Source organism: Pogoniulus pusillus, chromosome Z (genome assembly GCF_015220805.1).
Source record: "Pogoniulus pusillus isolate bPogPus1 chromosome Z, bPogPus1.pri, whole genome shotgun sequence".
NCBI lineage: Eukaryota > Metazoa > Chordata > Aves > Piciformes > Lybiidae > Pogoniulus > Pogoniulus pusillus.
The window spans coordinates 112,194,461-112,211,669 of NC_087309.1; the positions used below are offsets into that span (position 1 = coordinate 112,194,461).

Sequence of the window (17,209 nt, forward strand, 5' to 3'; positions counted from 1 at the left end):
TTTTTAAGGTCAGGCTGGATGTGGCTCCAGGCAACCCAATCTAGTGGAAAATGGTGGTTTGGAACTAGGTGATCCTTGAGGTCCCTTCCAACCCCAACAATTCTGTGATTCTGTAACATAAAAGAAGCTAAGGAATCTTAGGAAGTCTAAAAGGACTGATTTAGTAGTAATTCAGAGATTTGTATCTTTGAAAAGGGGAAAAGTGTCGAATTTTCTTCTTTCAGAGACCAATTTCTTGACTCATTCTCAGACCAACACTCAAGTTACGTTCCCTAACCTAAATTCAACAGAACAGACACCCAGAACACTGGAAAAGTAAACATGACTGTAAGGCAGCGGGCCTTAAGTATTCATGTTTATATTAGAGCACAGACCCTCACAACCCAGTTTTCTAGCTAGTGATATTCTCCAGAATTTAATTATCAAACTAAGAAAAAAACACACACAAAAGCCCCGCTAAACAAGAAATCTTTGATGCTCCAATAAAGCTGAAAGGGCTTGACGTAAGGGAGGGCAGATTAATAAAAAGTAATTATTCCAAGAAAGCTCCCTCTGCCTTCATGAATGTCTGGAGGTCCCTTCCAACCTGGGATTCTGTGAGGAGTTGATTAGGCTTCGACATCTAATTTGGTTAAGTGAAATACTATCACGAGTCCTGCTATCATGTAGGCAACCAATTACAGGTGTTTTGAGTTCAGCTTCTAAATAATGTATCTGAACCATTTAAAGACTCTTAAGCTAAGGGGAGATATTTCATGTGAAACAGAATACATTGTTAATTGCCACATCACATCTTTATCACATTAACTTCAGAAGCAAACCAGCTACATTTACAAGGTTTGAGCCAGAGACCTACAGAACTACGTTAACACATACATGGAGCAATTTTTAAGTATCAGCTCTGGATATTTCGGATTTTCCTACCTACTAAAGTGCTCCACATGCCAACAATATTCAACAGGAAAAATGCTCTCTAAAATGGAAAATATAATTTACTGTTATGTGACCTGGCAGTCCTGGTGGACAGAAGGTTGACCATGAGCCAGCAACATGCCTTTCTGGCCAAGAAAGCCAATGGCATGTGGGGGCACGTTAGAAGGGATGTTGTTAGCAGGTTTTCCTCCCTCTCAAGTCTGACCTCGTGAAGGATGCAGCTGGAATACTGTGTTGAGTTCTGTGCCCTTCAGTTCAAGAAGGACAGAGAACTGCTTGAAAGAGTCCAAGGCAGAGCCACAAAGATGACTGAGGGAATGGAACACCTCTCTTGTGAGAGTTGAGGCTCTTTAGTTTGGAGAAGAGGAGACTGAGATGTGAGCTCATTAATGTTTATAAATTTGTGAAGGCTAAGTGTCAGGAGAATGGAGCCAAGCTCTTCTCAGTGATGTCCAAAGACAAGGGGCAACAGGTGCAAAATGGAGCACAGGAGGTTCCACATAAACACAAGGAAAAGCTTTTTCACTGTGAGGGTGACAGAGCACTGGAACAGGCTGCCCAGAGAGGTCTCCTACTCTGCCTGAACACGTTCCTTTGTGACCTACTCCAGGCAATCTTGTTCTGGCAAGATGACCTTTCGAGGTCCCTTTCAACCCCTAACATGCTGTGATTCTGTGAACTAATTTGGGAACAAGAGTGATCTTGAACATTTGGGGGAAAAAGCCCCAAACAGCCAAACACTCCCATCTTTGTACTACAAAACTCTTACCTGGTCATGAATGTCAACCATTACTGCGTTCTGCTGTGGCGGATGACCAGCTGGGTGCAACATACGAGGAGATACATTCGGTGGGTGAAAAGCTCGAGGCTCTTCTATTGCTTGCTGCTGTCCATAGGAGAGATGATGATAGTTTTCATCCTGGCTAATGGAATTATGTCTAGACAAACGATCTCTCCTTGTTCTCTGACGTCGAACAGGAGGGCTGGAAAGGCATTGAAAATATTAGAGACTATATGAATGACACAAATCCTTCTTAGTAACTAAAGCCCCAAGGGAATCAAGTATCAAAGAGATTTACAAGGGAAAATTTCACTGGAATAGCTTTACTAGATTGGAATAAAACCTCTGACAAAACTGCTAAAAGCCTTAGAAAAGACACCTTTTTTCAGCACAGAAGTGCTTCAACAGGGCACAGCTTAACACTATAAAGGAAATGAAGAGAAGAAGTCCTCAGTAAATGTTAGCCTTTGTTAAAAAAACACAGCACTTGGATTGCTAAGTTCAGTGGGCAGAAGCTGATAGCAAGCTTAGAGAGATTTTCATTCTAGGTACAAATCCTCCACTAAATGATCACAGACTTCCATATCCTCCTTGCTCCAAGCAGGCCACAGAATGGTTGGTTGCTTACTTAGTGACAGCAAAATAGTAGACTCGCCAGAAGGAACAGCTGAATTTTTCTTCGTTAGCTCTTATACGCTCACTACATAACTTGGTGTCTCATTAGACATCTCCCCAAGAGGTCCCAGGAAACTATCATTGTGATAATCTTTCAGAGCAGAGACCGGTTGTCTAGATCGATTTAGGGCAGAGCATCTACTTCTTTTGATCAAATAATACACAACTGCAGGATTTGATTATGTATTCCTGTTTAATTGTGTGCATGTTCTGAGCAGACCAGCTGCTATCTTGAGCTAACACTTCTGTGAATCAGGTTTGATGCTCAGAAAACGATGTACACACAAGTAACAAACTCAGTAGAAGTTTTGATCAAGGAATTTCTCATGTATTTGGAAGGGGAAAGAACTGAAAGCTCAGAACTATTTATCAGCACTTCTAAGACAATCATAGCAGAACTTCCCTGTCAAGCAGGGCAGAAGAAGTGAAACAAATGCTAATTCACAAATCAGGCAAGAGGTGTAACACCAGATTGTAACACAGCATTCTTAAAACATAAAACCCACAGTCAGCTAAACCAGACCAAGCACCAGCCAGACTAAGACAAACAACAAAAAACCCAAAGACTTCTTTATCTTTACAAATTGTCAGAATATACAATCTGTAGTTTTTTTTCCCCTGAAGCATTAAGAGCCTAAATGTAGGGCCTTAATGATGTATTTGTCTTAATTCAAGCCTCCTTTGCTGGAGTTCTTGATGTACTCTCCATCTGTGTATTACTAGCACTCTACACCCTTACATTCTCCTTAGATAAAATCAGTATGTGCAATTTCTAACCACGGAGCTATTAAAGAAAAGGATGATCACTCTTTTTTAAGTACAAGGGTTGCTCTAAAGTTTCTGTTTCTTGCTATGCGGTGCTAGGTTGGACTGGATGATCTTGGAGGTCTCTTCCAACCTGGTTGATTCTATGACAGATGCTTTGAATGCTTTAACATAAAATTATGTCTCTGTGAGGACTTCTGTCTGGAAAAATTGCAGCAACAGAGGGAAGTCAGAAAGACAGCTCCAAGGCTTTGGAGAAAGAATGGAAATGCTGTAACTGCCACCAAAACTTAGGTAACTTCTCATAAAACTACACCTAAATCTTGTCTTTGCTACAAGGTCAGCCTTTAGTTTTCTATGAACCCAGAGCCAGTAAAAGCTGGCAAAACTTCTGCACTGTATTTGTTTTTCATTTTTTTAATAAATGGAGTACAATTCTCTGTAAAAACCAAAACTACTGAGTTTTCACTGTACCACAGTATCACCAAGGTTGGAAGAGACCTCACAAGTCATCAAGTCCAACCCTTTACCACAGAGCTCAAGGCTAGACCATGGCACCAAGTGCCACGTCCAATCCTGCCTTGAACAGCTCCAGGGACGGCGACTCCACCACCTCCCCGGGCAGCCCATTCCAGTGTCCAATGACTCTCTCAGGGAAGAACTTTCTCCTCACCTCCAGCTTAAATTTCCCCCAGCTGGAGGCTGTGTCCTCTCGTTCTGGTGCTGGCCACCTGAGAGAAGAGAGCAACCTCCTCCTGGCCACAACCACCCCTCAGGTAGTTGTAGACAGCAATAAGGTCACCCCTGAGCCTCCTCTTCTCCAGGCTAACCAATCCCAGCTCCCTCAGCCTCTCCTCGTAGGGCTGTGCTCAAGGCCTCTCACCAGCAGCCTCGTTGCCCTTCTCTGGACACACTCAAGCATCTCAGTGTCCCTCCTAAACTGGGGGGCCCAGAACTGAACACAGTACTCAAGGTGTGGTCTAACCAGTGCAGAGTACAGACCTCCCTGCTCCTGCTGACCACACTATTCCTGATGCAGGCCAGGATGCCACTGGCTCTCTTGGCCACCTGAGCACACTGCTGGCTCATGTTCAGGCGGGTATCAAGCAGCACCCCCAGATCCCTCTCTGTTTGGCTGCTCTCCAGCAGTTTTGTGGGGTTCTGGGCTTTTTCCTTATGTGAAGTTATAAAGAAGCTTTATTCTTCCTTCAACTAAATTCACAGCATCCAGACCAATAGCTCTAAGGAATCCCTAACTGTTGGAAATTACTTCAGTAGAATTCTCAAGACATGGGTCTAAATCATTGTTTAACACCAGTAATGAACCTGTGCTTAAAGGTTTTAAAAACCACCCACAAAACCCCCTCTTTGGGTTCTGAACACATGCACAGTGGAATGCATTTACAGGATGGAAATGGTGAAAAAATTGCAGGAATACCCTATCCTCAAGTATAAGTGGCCATAAAAAAGGTTTCCCTTACCTGCAGATCTAACACAGCTGATTGCTTTGCAGTAAGACACTTTTAAACTCCACTTGTTCAGAATGTGGGCAGTAGGACAAGGGAGGTTATTGTTCCCCTGCACTCAGAACTGGTCAGGCCACACCTTGAGTGCTCTGTCCAGTTCTGGGCTCCTCAATTCAAGAGAGATTTTGAAGTGCTGTAATGTGTCCAGAGGAGGGCAACAAGGCTGGTGAGGGGCCTGGAACACAAACCCTATGAGGAGAGGCTGAGGGAGCTGGGGGGTGTGCAGCCTGGAGGAGGGTCAGGGGGGACCTCACTGCTGTCTACAACTACCTGAAGGGAGGCTGTAGCCAGGTGGGGGGTGGCCTCTTCTCCCAGGCAACCAGCAATAGAACAAGGGGACACAGTCTCAAGTTGTGCCAGGGGAAGTATAGGCTGGGGGTTAGGAGGAGGTTCTTGCCAGAGAGAGTGATTGGCATTGGAATGGGCTGCCCAGGGAGATGGTGGAGTCACGATCCCTGGAGGTGTTCAAGCAAAGCCTGGATGAGGCACTTAGTGCCATGGTCTAGTTGACTGGCTAGGGCTGGGGGATAGGTTGGACTGGATGATCTTGGAGGTCTCTTCCAATCTGGCTGATTCTCTGATTCTAATTATATTGAAGATAAGGAGGAAAGGAAGCACAGATGAAAGGTGTGGGGAGGCACAGCAACAGTATGGGTCTCCCCATTTCACAATGACAAACTGGAATGATGAGTCTTTGTTTCATACAGGCATGAATTATGCTTTTACATTTACCTGTACTGCAAGTAGTTGTACAGAAGTAACAATTTTCCTTATCAGAAGGCTACTTTTCTAAACACCGTATTTATTTGCTTACAATGAATGTGAAAGAACTCACAATGAATTATGTCACTGTCATGCTAAGCACAGTACAGATTTAAGGTCTAAACAGTAATCTAGACAATGGGGAAAAAAAATCCAGATAAGAGAAAACACAGCATAAGCTGTGCTGGTCAGCAGGAGCGAACTGGTAGGACCAAAGTTACATATTTCTTAAGTCTTAATTTTATACTAATGAAAGAGCACAGCCACTTCAAATTTAGTATAAACCAAGGCTCAGTATTTCTCAGAAGCAGAGAGCTGGTGTGCTTTATCTTGCATTACATGACTCAGCATTTCGAAGGCAGAACACAAGGCAATGAAAGACTGTGTTTTGGATAATTAGTTTAATTAAAGCAGTAAAGTTCATAGTTCTGTCCTTTTCCATGCTACCATTGTTGCGTGGCACTCCAAACCCCTTCTTTCAAACTCCGTCTCCAGAGCTTGAATGGGGGAAGAAGGTGCAGAAACTGCTTTCCCCTCCACCCCTGTCGGCTTGAAAGGGGAACAGCAAAGGGAGCCTTCTCCACATGTGTACTGACTCATGGGGAAGCCTGTACTGGGATCAGCTGGGCTCTTCGTGCCTGGTATACACAAAGCAACAGACACAACGTGTAGGAGGCTTATAAATAGAGGACAAAAGCACACAGAGAAGGGTGACAAAGCTGGTGAAGGGCCTGGAACACAAATCCTATGAGGAGAGGCTGAGGAAGCTGAGGGTGTGCAGCCTGGAGGAGGCTCAGGGGGGACCTCACTGCTGTCTACAACTACCTGGAGGCTGTAGCCAGGTTGGGTTGGTCTCTTCTGCCAGGCAACCAGCAACAGAACAAGGAGACGCAGCCTCAAGTTGTGCCAGGATAGGCATAGGCTGGATGTTAGGAGGAGGTTCTTGCCAGAGAGAGTGATTGGCATTGGAATGGGCTGCCCAGGGAGGTGGTAGAGGCACCGTCCCTGGAGGTGTTCAAGAAAAGCCTGGATGAGGCACTTAGTGCCATGGTCTACTTGACTGGCTAGGGCTGGGGGTTAGGTTGGACTGGATGATATTGGAGGTCTCTTCCAACCTGCTTGGTTCTACGATACTATGATACTATGGTTCCACTCCAGTCTCACTCTTGCACAGTCCATGCTGCTCCCTCACAAGTCTGCAAGTTCAGCAAGTCCTTAGGTCCATTCAAGAGAGAGCTGCCAGCGGCACCCGGATCTGGCTTCTCTCGGACCACTGCATCCTGACTTCCTGCTCGCTGCCCTGAGCTGGGGAACTCAGCAGCAGTTTGGCTCTTTCCCTGTGCTGCTAAGACAGTGCCATTCCATGATCTTTGCCTCGTGGAAGCTGTGTCTGAGACACTTTGGCAGGTTTTTATTTGCATTGGACTTATTGCCGCATGGATCCACGACTGGACACAGCTTGCAGTTTCAGAGGCTGCCACAGAGAAATCCAGCAGGGATCATCACTAAAGTCCCACTTCACCCCTGTGAGTAAAATCTGCTGTTCCTTGACAGTCTGACTTGTAAGTGGGGTAGAGTGGTCTTGTAGCTTAGCCTTTTCCATTTCCTGCATTTCCTAAATTATTAAATTGCCTTTAAGCACCCTTGCAAAGATTTCTTGACCAAATTAGAACCTGTAAATAAACCTTACCTAGTTTGGTATACAGTTTTGGGGCAGGGCTTTTCCATAAAATAAAATAATTCTATTTTTGTAATTCCTGCCTCGGCCAATTAATCTCCAACCAAATCAACCATCCACCTAGGCATGAGTTCCATTTGGCCATACCAATCTCTACTCATCCATAATCACTAGAATGCCTTACAAAATCTGCTTTGACAGGTTAATGAGCTACAAGCGGAAACCAACATGGAAATATAACTCCTATTGCATGGGAATCACTCACCTCAACAACTGTTTAACACTAAGCCAAACCAACCTCTTCGTTCTCCCTAACCAGTATCCCTCATCTTTACTTAGATTGGTTTTACATATGAAAATAATTCTAACTGCAGCAGAAAATGATGGTGCTGTGTTAGTAACTCCTAACATCTTAGAACAGAATCATAAAATCAGTCAGTGTTGGAAAGGACCACAAGCATCATCTAGTTCCAATCCCCCCTGTCATGGGCAGGGACACCCTACCCTAGAGCAGGCTGGCCAGAGCCTAATCCAGCCTGGCCTCAACCACCTCCCTGGACAACCCATTCTAGGCTCTTACCATTCTCATGCTGAACAACTTCCTCCTTGCATCCAGCCTGAACCTACCCACCTCCAGCTTTGCTCCATTCCCCCTAGTCCTGTCACTCCCTAATATCCTGAAAAGTCCCTCCCCAGCTTTCCTGTAGGCCCCCTTTAGATATTGGAAGGCCAGAAGAAGGTCACCTCCAAACCTGCTCTTCTCCAGACTGCATAGCCCCAACTCTTTCAGTCTGTCCTCATAGCTGAGCTGCTGCAGCCCTCTGAGCATCCCTGTGGCCCTTCTCCAGACATGCTCAGCATGTCCACATCCCTCTTGTAATAGGGGCTTCAGAACTGGATGCAGTACTCCAGGTGGGGTCTCAGCAGAGCAGAGAGGGAGAATCACCTCTCTCGACCTGCTGGCCACACTTCTCCTGATGCAGCCTAGGATCTAGTTGGCCCACTGGGCTCCAAGTGCACACTTCAAAGGTATCCTGATGAGAAAGGCTTTTCTTCACATTTGTTCTAGATGTTTTACTCTAGTGAAAAGAGAATCAGGCTCATAACTAAAAATGTCAATGAGCACTCTGCTCACACACATTACAGTATCACAGTATCATCAAGGTTGGAAGAGACCTCATAGGTCATCAAGTCCAACCCTTTAGCACAGAGCTCAAGGCTAGACCATGGCACCAAGTGCCACGTCCAATCCTGCCTTGAACAGCTCCAGGGACGGCGACTCCACCACCTCCCCAGGCAGCCCATTCCTGTATGCAATGATTCTCTCAGTGAAGAACTTTCTCCTCACCTCAAGCCTAAATTTCCCCTGGTGCAGCCTGAGGCTGTGTCCTCTCGTTCTGGCGCTGGCCACCTGAGATTATACGATGAGGCTCCAGTCTGAATTACTTTCAGTAACTTCTGAGTTAAAACTGTAGTTAACCTACATCTCAAAAGACACGTTAACACGTTTAACTAGTCAGTGCTGCCTGAAGGATGCCTTCCTTGAGCTGAAACTGCAAAGCATAAGCAAGTGTTTCCCAATCTACACAGCCTGCTTACCTCCTCCTGTTTCGTGCAGGAGTGTTGCATCGTTCCCCTGAGAAGTGGTGTTGATTGGGCCGAGCCAAGGGAGGCTGCCTACTTGATGTCATCTCCCATGGTCGCATTGGTGGTGATGGGGCTGGTGATGCTGCTGTATAGTCGAAGACTGAATGGGAAAGGCGTTGTCGCTTGGGACTAGGACTGTCTTCACTCTGTGCCAGTGCAAAACAAAACCAAAACCAAATCAGAAATAAAATCCACCTCCATATGACTGAAGTACAAGTGAAACTTCAGTGTTGTTTTGGCAGCTAGCATTAGGAGTCACTCACTGAAGACTGAACTGAAACACCAGGAAGACTGAACTGAAACACCAGGAAGACTGAACTGAAACACCAGGAAGACTGAACTGAAACACCAGGAAGACTGAACTGAAACACCAGGAAGACTGAACTGAAACACCAGGAAGAAGCTGTCTCTATCATACACTTGTAACATGTCCCTAACCTTGAAGAGTATTACTACTATTGTATTCCAGCAGCACAAAAAGACAAAAAATCTAGCAGTCACACAAGACCAAAACTCCATCAGAAAAGAGAATAACATGAAGAAAGTAAGCATAATGTATTTTACATCTCTTCTGCCCTAGCATTTATAGAATGCTTTAGGTTGGGAGGGGCCATCTAGTCCAACCACACAGCAAAAAGCAGGGACATCTCTACCTAGATCAGACTGCTCAAAGACCCACCCAACCTCTCCTGCCCTAGTATTTATACAATGCTTCAGGTTGGGAGGGGCCGTCTAGTCCAACCACCCAGCAAAAAGCAGAGACATCTTTACCTAGATCAGGCTGCTCGAAGACCCACCCAACCTGATGCTAATGTTTCCAGGAATGTGGCTTCTATCACTTCAATAACCTGCTCCAGAGTTTCACCACCCTCACTGTTAACAAAAAAATGTTCCTTGTATCTAGCCAAAATCTGCCCTCCCTAAGTTGAAAACCACTCCCCCTTCTCCTGTCTTTGGTAAAAAGATTGTTCCAATCTTCCTTACAGGCCTCCTGTCAGCAATGAGGTCCTTCTTCTTCTCTTCTCCAGACTGAACAATTTCCATTCTCACAGCCCATCCTTGTAGAAGAGGTGCTCCAGCCCTAGGATCGTTTTTGTGGCCCTTCTCTGGATCCACTCTGCAGGTTAAAGTCCTCCTTGTGCTAAAAGCTCTAGATCTGGATGCAGTACCCTAGGTGAGGTCTTATCAGAGCAGAGTGGAATTGCCTCCCTTGACCTGCTCATCATGTTTCTTTTGATTGAGCCCAGATGTGATGTGCAAGCTGTGCAAGCACAGCCTTCACAGCAATGGAACCTGCGGCTGCCAGTCAGCAGACGCCACACACAGCTTGCACTCTGCATTGCATTCCTTTCCTATCAAGTCTGTACTTACACAGCTAATGAGACATTTGCTGTGCACTGCAATCTATTATAATTCTGCTAGCTCAGAAGTGCTTTGTCCTTCTGTTTACTAGTGTGTCACTGAAAAGTACTTACAAATAACCTGAAAACCAACAGAAAACAGACAACCAACCAGGCAGCTATAGACCACTCTCTGGTTAAGTCTGTGTACGCCAATAAAATTCTACAGGAACTACACCTTACCAAAAATTTTCAGGCCACTCAGATCCAAGCAATGTTCTCCCAGCTGGCTCCAAACACAAGTAATTTCCTCTCCACTTAATTGTATGCCCATGCTATTGAATCAGTACATAGACCTGTCGTTCTTCTCAAAGGTTCCCAGAGATGTCTTTGAATCCAGCAGCAAATACAAGATACATCACTCTCCTTCAGCACACTATACTGTCTAAACTACAACACATCATGCTGTTAACGAGCACAACAACTGAAAATAACAGAAAAATACAACTCCAGAGCTCACCAAATACCTGAAAAGTAACACAGAAACTACTGCACTGAATGCATTCTCGAGCGCAAACATCACTTGGAACTCTATGTCAGAACACACTTGGTACAACCAGGTTGGGAAAGACCTCTGAGATCATCACGTCCAACCTACCACCTAATTAACTAAACCATGGCACTAAGTGCCTCATTCAGTCTCCTTTTAAACACCTCCAGGGATGGTGACCCGGTTATGATGCCAATCACTCTTTCCGTGAAGAACTTCTTCCTAAACTCCACCCTAGACCTGCCCTGGCACAGCTTGAGGCTCTTGCTCTCTCCCTGGTTTCCTGGGAGAAGAGACCAACCCCATCTGACTACAACTTCAAGTAGTCTCAGAGAGATATAAGGTCTGCCCTGAGCCTCCTCTAAGGTTGAACACTCCCAGCTCCTTCAGCCTCTCCTTGTAGGGCTGTGCTCCAGCCCTCTCATTAGCCTTGGTGCCCCTCTATCGACACATTCAAGCTCTCCAGCTTGTTAACACACCTCAACACTTCCATTTCAACCCACCAAAACACTATTTCAATTAACCAACATGACCCCAATGGCTTGGAGACCTAACTGGCCCCTCTCAGAGGCTGGTAGCCCACAGACAGTTAGAGGTCTTATTTCAGAGTTACTTGGCCACTACACTGCACATCTCTCCTGGTTTTCAGCTTTACAGAGGTCTAGCATTTTATGACCACTACAGGTTACTTCTTGGTAGGTTACCACTTGTCCTCCAGTGTTCTCTCCAGTGCAAACACGCTCTTTTTTTAACACCTCTAAGTTTTGTCCAGGTGTTTAAAAGAAAAAAAAAGGTATTTTCCCTCTCTTTAAGCCCGTGGACATTGTAACTAAATTTCATTCCTGTGCAACCCTATGCTTTCAAATACTTTTAACACAAACTGCAGTTCTCTACTGTATCTTACCTCAAGCAGTCGCTAATGATTAAGGAACACAAAAAGGTAGAAAACAAAAACAAACCACCCTAAACCCCAACAAAACTATAAAAAAAAGGGGCAGTGTCCATTTTTAAGTGGTATCTGCTACATGCAGAACCAAGAGCACAGTTTCCCTATGGAAACAGACTGATGACGCATGTGACTGCTTGTTGCTCAGTTTCTTTTGAATTCCCTAACCCACTACACTTCAACTTTCTGTCAAAAAGAATAGGTCACAAGATAGGCATGTACCTGAAAGTAGATTAAAGTAGATGTCCAGGCAAAGGGTGACTCTTCCAGAAGGCTGCCTGCCCTCAGCTCAACATCAAAAAGTGGAAGAGACACCTGAGAAGTGCCTAGAGAGTAAAGCTTCTGTGAAAATATGTATTTTGTTACATTTCAGAGATCAAACAGGACAAAAATCATTAAGGGCACTAACTATGCTACCTTTGTTCTATTGTTCAGAGCTCTCATTTAATTTGCTAAACTGCTGCAATAGAACGAGTCAGAGAAAAGGATAATTTGAAGACCAGGTTGGAGCAAATCAGGATAAGGGAGTATTTTACAACTCAATTCTATTCAGAGAAACACAGGTAATAAAAAAATTGGTTAGTGAAGTGTGCTGAGGTTGCATGAGTGCAAAACAAAATGTCAAAGGAAGAAGTAAACACCAGGTTTCTTTTCCAGGCTTTTGGCGGAAAACAAAACACTGAAACAACAAAACAACCACTGCTGTCCTGCTACATTCTACACCACCTTTGTCTGGTAATCCCTCACTACTACTGCCTTAATTTAAATCTGGCACCTTTCTCAAGCACTGCATATCCTACCCTGCAGAAAAGAGTCTACTTTGATTATCTTCCCTTTCATACCTGGAGTGCACCATCCCAAAGACAGCAACCAGAGTGCTAAGCAGTTAGCAATCATCATCACTTCAAATTACTCACAAAGCTATTTCAAACTCTGTAATAAGTGCCAATTGCCATCTGACCAAGCAACAGTGCTTCCATTCAAAATCCATTACCATTAGACAGAAATTAAAGATAGATAATTTTTGGAACTAAACCTAAGTATAGACTGTAGTAAAAAAAAAAGCAACTTGAGGGTAACTCAAACTTACTTGTAAAGAGATGGCATAAAAGAAAATCAACACCAATCTAAACTCAGAGAAGACTTGGTGTTGTCTTAGATTTCATTAAGAAACCAATTTTCATGTGATGATTGTAGCAAGGTAATAGTAGCACGGGGGGAAGTACAAGGAGGTGTAACAGTACAACTGCAATATCATAAAGCACAATCTAAGATTTGTTTTCGTGCAGTTGCCACCAAGTGTGTAGAATAACTAGGTATCGCCAGGGTAATTTTGCAGTCTATGTTATGATTATTGGTCAGCAAAGTTCAATACTATATTTGTGACACTTTCAGCAGTGATGATTAACTCCCCCAATCTCACAGTATCACCAAGGTTGGAAGAGACCTCATAGGTCATCAAGTCCAACCCTTTAGCACAGAGCTCAAGGCTAGACCATGGCACCAAGTGCCACGTCCAATCCTGCCTTGAACAGCTCCAGGGACGGCAACTCCACCACCTCCCCGGGCAGCCCATTCCAGTGTCCAATGACTCTCTCAGTGAAGAACTTTCTCCTCACCTCCAGCCTAAATCTCCCCTGGCGCAGCCTGAGGCTGTGTCCTCTCGTTCTGGTGCTGTCCACCTGAGAGAAGAGAGCAACCTCCTCCTGGCTAAAACCTCCCCTCAGGTAGTTGTAGACAGCAATAAGGTCACCCCTGAGCCTCCTCTTCTCCAGGCTAAACAATCCCAGCTCCCTCAGCCTCTCCCTGTAGGGCTTGTGCTCCAAACCACTCTATATTTACCTTGCTGATATTCAACATTCTCTGGGACTACTCTGTACAGACATCATGCTATGTATTTCTCTTCTGCCCAACAGAAAAGACAAACAGAACATTTGGCAGCTATCAAGAGATCATATGTAGCTTTTAATTAATAAGGTAAAAGCAATATCTTAAATACTAATTCAACAAAACTCCCATGATGAACAGAAACATAAATTACTTCACATTTCAAGGCAACATTATAAGGACAGTAGGACTGCTAGAAGTAAAAGAAGCAACTTAGGTCAGGTCACTAAAACCTGCAATCTCATCCCTGAAAGCTGGCACTCCACAGACCTCTTTGGTACAGTTTTACCTCATTCTCATCTGTGTGCCCTATAAAATCCCCCAGTATCATGGTTACAAAGGTGAATAAAGTGTATGTCCAATTCTCAAGTATCCTTCAAAGGAAACACACTATTAAAAACCCTGTAGCACTTAGGCACATGTGTTTTTTTCATGTAACCTTCTGGCATATTTCATCTTAATCCTGTACTATTTAATTTGGGAAAGGCTAGAAAACTTCACCAAGACAACACTCTTTGAGGAGTTCTCCCCTATCCTTTTCCAGTTTAAAGACTGCACACGTACATATAGATAGATGATCAGCCATCACAGAAAGGAATTATGGCCAAAACAACTGCTGCCAATACCTGAAAAATCACTCTCTTCTTCAAAGCCTCTGCCTATTCTCACCTAACTGCCATGCAAATTGTAAGAAATCACTCCACACTCTCAAAAACTTAAAGAATAAACTACACCTATCCTGTGGACCATGAAGACCTTTATTTGAAAGTGAATTAATACTCTAATATTACCCTCAAACATAGCCTTTTCATTAGAAGATTTTAGAATTACAACCTGATGGGTATACCCTATATAGCCCTGCCAGGCTGACCTGGTTTCCCTTCATAAATTCATACTGAACAAGCACTATTTTTTCCCCATGATATGCACTGGTAAACACAGAAGTTTATATTCATCTCCAAATTTAACTATAGACAGCTACTGGGCTAGGAGACTAAGCACTTTGCATACCTTACCTGCAAAGAATCTATGCACTCCCAGCCAATAATGGTATATTAATATTCAAGTGATTCTAATACTATGATAATGCCTGCAGTAACTTCTTGGGCTGAACAAGACAGTTACTCCTAAATGCAATGGCTTACACTTAGGGCAAGACTAAGTTCATTTAAAGTGCACTCTGTAGCACAGGTCTGGAAAAGCTGTGTCCCATGACCCTAGAATAAAGACAAAAAAAGTCACTTAAGTGATGGGATGGAGTCATCGAGGCCCACATCCCCAGCAAGCCCACTGAGGTAAGTGGACCTAGCTCCAGTGGAAATCCAATGTTAAATACATTAAAAGTTTATATCCCATCACTTTCTTGTATCAAAGAGTTATTAGTATCTGTTAAAGGTGAAGGGAGAAGTGGTTGTTCTCACTCAGGGAAAGGTACACAAAACTAATCTCTTATATTCTGTAATAAATCCATGCTTACTGATGAATGACAAAAATGTAGATGCAATCATAAATGAATACAGGATGGGTATTAGGGACGCAGCACTGATCTTTGCTGTAGTCTGCATACCAGAGCAGTGTGAGCACAAATCAAGCTGCAGAATACACTAGAGTTGAATGTGTTTCCTTTCTGCTACAGGAATAACAGCAGTGTATTTCCCTAGAACTACTGTACATTAATTCTCCCATCAAAGCCACGTGCATAAAGCTCAGACAAAGACAATTTTTTCTATACTTCCCTAGGATTTTCAAGCATCTTTTAAGCTACAACTGAATTGTCAAAAATCTACACTGCTTTTCAGTATGCTGCAACATTGACCAGATTTCTCCCAGAAAATGGAATAAACATGTCCCAGATGGCACAGAGATGCAACATCTGTAGTATCCAACTGTCTCAGCAGTCTCTAACACCTCTCACCCTCTACTTACACTCTCTGTTCTGTACTTCTCCCATTTCTGATCCATTCTCTCCTCATCCCAGGGCATTCCCCACATAGAAAGAAATCTTCACAGCTGAAGCAAATATGAAAGCACAGCAAACTCCATCCATGGGGGAGGATGCCAAGGGATAGCAGACCATGAAAGCAGCAAAAGGTAGCCAAGGCAAACTGGCACCCCAGTACCTTAGAATCCTGGATCAAGGACTACACTGCAAAATGCGGGAGCCTGAGGTAGTGAGGTCTCCCTCTTTTAGTTATTTCTATTCTCTCCTCTAATATTGTCTAATTTCTTGACAGGTTGAAGAACACCTCCTTCTGTGTGCTGCCACTGCTGTTTGCATATAACAAAGAGTTCAGCTGGGCTTAACAGTAGCTTGGTGCCAGATTCAGCTTTATTGTCCATGGGGTATCTCAGAACCTAGCATGGCTCTAAGTCCAGCGTTTGAGGCTTGGGTTGTGTCAGATGGGTCTATCCCAAGTTGTACCAGAGGAGGTTTAGATTGAGTACCAGGAAAAACTTCTTCACCAAAATGGTTGTCAAGCACTGAAACAGCGTAGGCAGGTTGAGTGTCCTTGGATGTATTTAAAAGATGCAGAGACCTGGTACTTAGGGACATAGTTTAACAGTGGACTTGGTAGTGTTAAGGTCTGGACTTGATGATCTTTAGAGTTTTTTTCCAACTGAAACAATTCTGTGACTCTTTCAAAGCTCATCATAATCAGATTATGCACTACACATTACAGAGCACTTGTTTTAAGTATGCACGGACGGTTTCGTTTTCACTAACAGCTTGTGTAAGTTAATAGACTCACTCTAAAAAGCTTTGGGAAACAAATGTTCTTCTCTGTTATGACTTGAACACAGCTTTTGTCCCGAGGAGCTTGCAGAACCTCATTTTCGCATGTGCCAGACTCACCATATGCCCTGCGAACCATGGCAACAGTGGCTGGTTCCTCCACTGCTACAAAATACATATGCTGGGAGGTTGTAGTCTAGAGATGACATATTTAAAGAGGTCTATACAACCCCTAAAGTGGGATGTAATGGGTAAAGAACTCAGCCCTCTTAATGTGACAGATTACACAAGAATGCAAAAATCAAATAGGAATTGATATTTTCTGTCAACCTGGAAGAAAGGTGAGAAAACACTGCAGGTCCTCAGCTTCAAGGAACAGCTTACACTTGTGTTAGCATTTTTATTCACTTCAGAAAATAGGATAACTCTTATGCAAGTCAAGTTTTTGATTAAAAAAAACCAAATCACATGATACCCGTCAGATGACACATGAAGGGGAAAAAAAACCCCAAACCTCATTCCCTTAAATGGATTCAAATAAGCATGGTTGGCTGAATTACTTCTCAAACCTCATCCCACATTTTTAAGAAGGAGAAAAAGAACATAAGAATTTAAAGCATGCAGGAAATTCAACTGAGATGTGTACTTTTTTTCTGGCTAAACCGAGGCAGTGTAGTCTGGGTGATCAGGTAGTGAGGTGGATTTGGAACTGGTTGAAGGGAAGAAGTCACAGAGTTGTGGTCAATAAGATGGAGTCTAGTTGGAGGCCTGTAACTAGTGGAGTCCCACTGGGGTCAGTATTGGGCCCAGTTCTGTTCAATACATTCATCAATGACCTGGATGAGGCCACAGAGAGCACTGTCAGCAAGTTTGCTGATGATACCAAACTGGGTGGAGTGGCTGCCACACCAGAAGGGTGCCATCCAGGGAGACTTAGGCTGAAGGGCTGGTCAGGGGAAAATGTAATGAAATTCAACAAGGGCAA

At 43.9% G+C, this 17,209-nt stretch overlaps 1 protein-coding gene across 4 annotated transcripts in view; it reads right to left on the minus strand.

The window, feature by feature from the left end:
* RNF38 (ring finger protein 38) overlaps positions 1 to 17,209 on the minus strand; it is a 133,643-nt gene that overhangs the window by 28,353 nt on the left and 88,081 nt on the right. For 3 of the 4 annotated variants that reach the window (XM_064176714.1, XM_064176715.1, XM_064176716.1), the window contains 2 exons: positions 8,720 to 8,913; positions 1,703 to 1,916 (listed from right to left, as the gene is read on the minus strand). In XM_064176714.1, the coding sequence (XP_064032784.1) occupies positions 1,703 to 1,916; positions 8,720 to 8,913 (408 nt within the window). Of the gene's footprint in view, positions 1 to 1,702; positions 1,917 to 8,719; positions 8,914 to 11,825; positions 11,906 to 17,209 lie in introns of those variants that run through there. The other variant, XM_064176717.1, reaches the window with a different exon arrangement.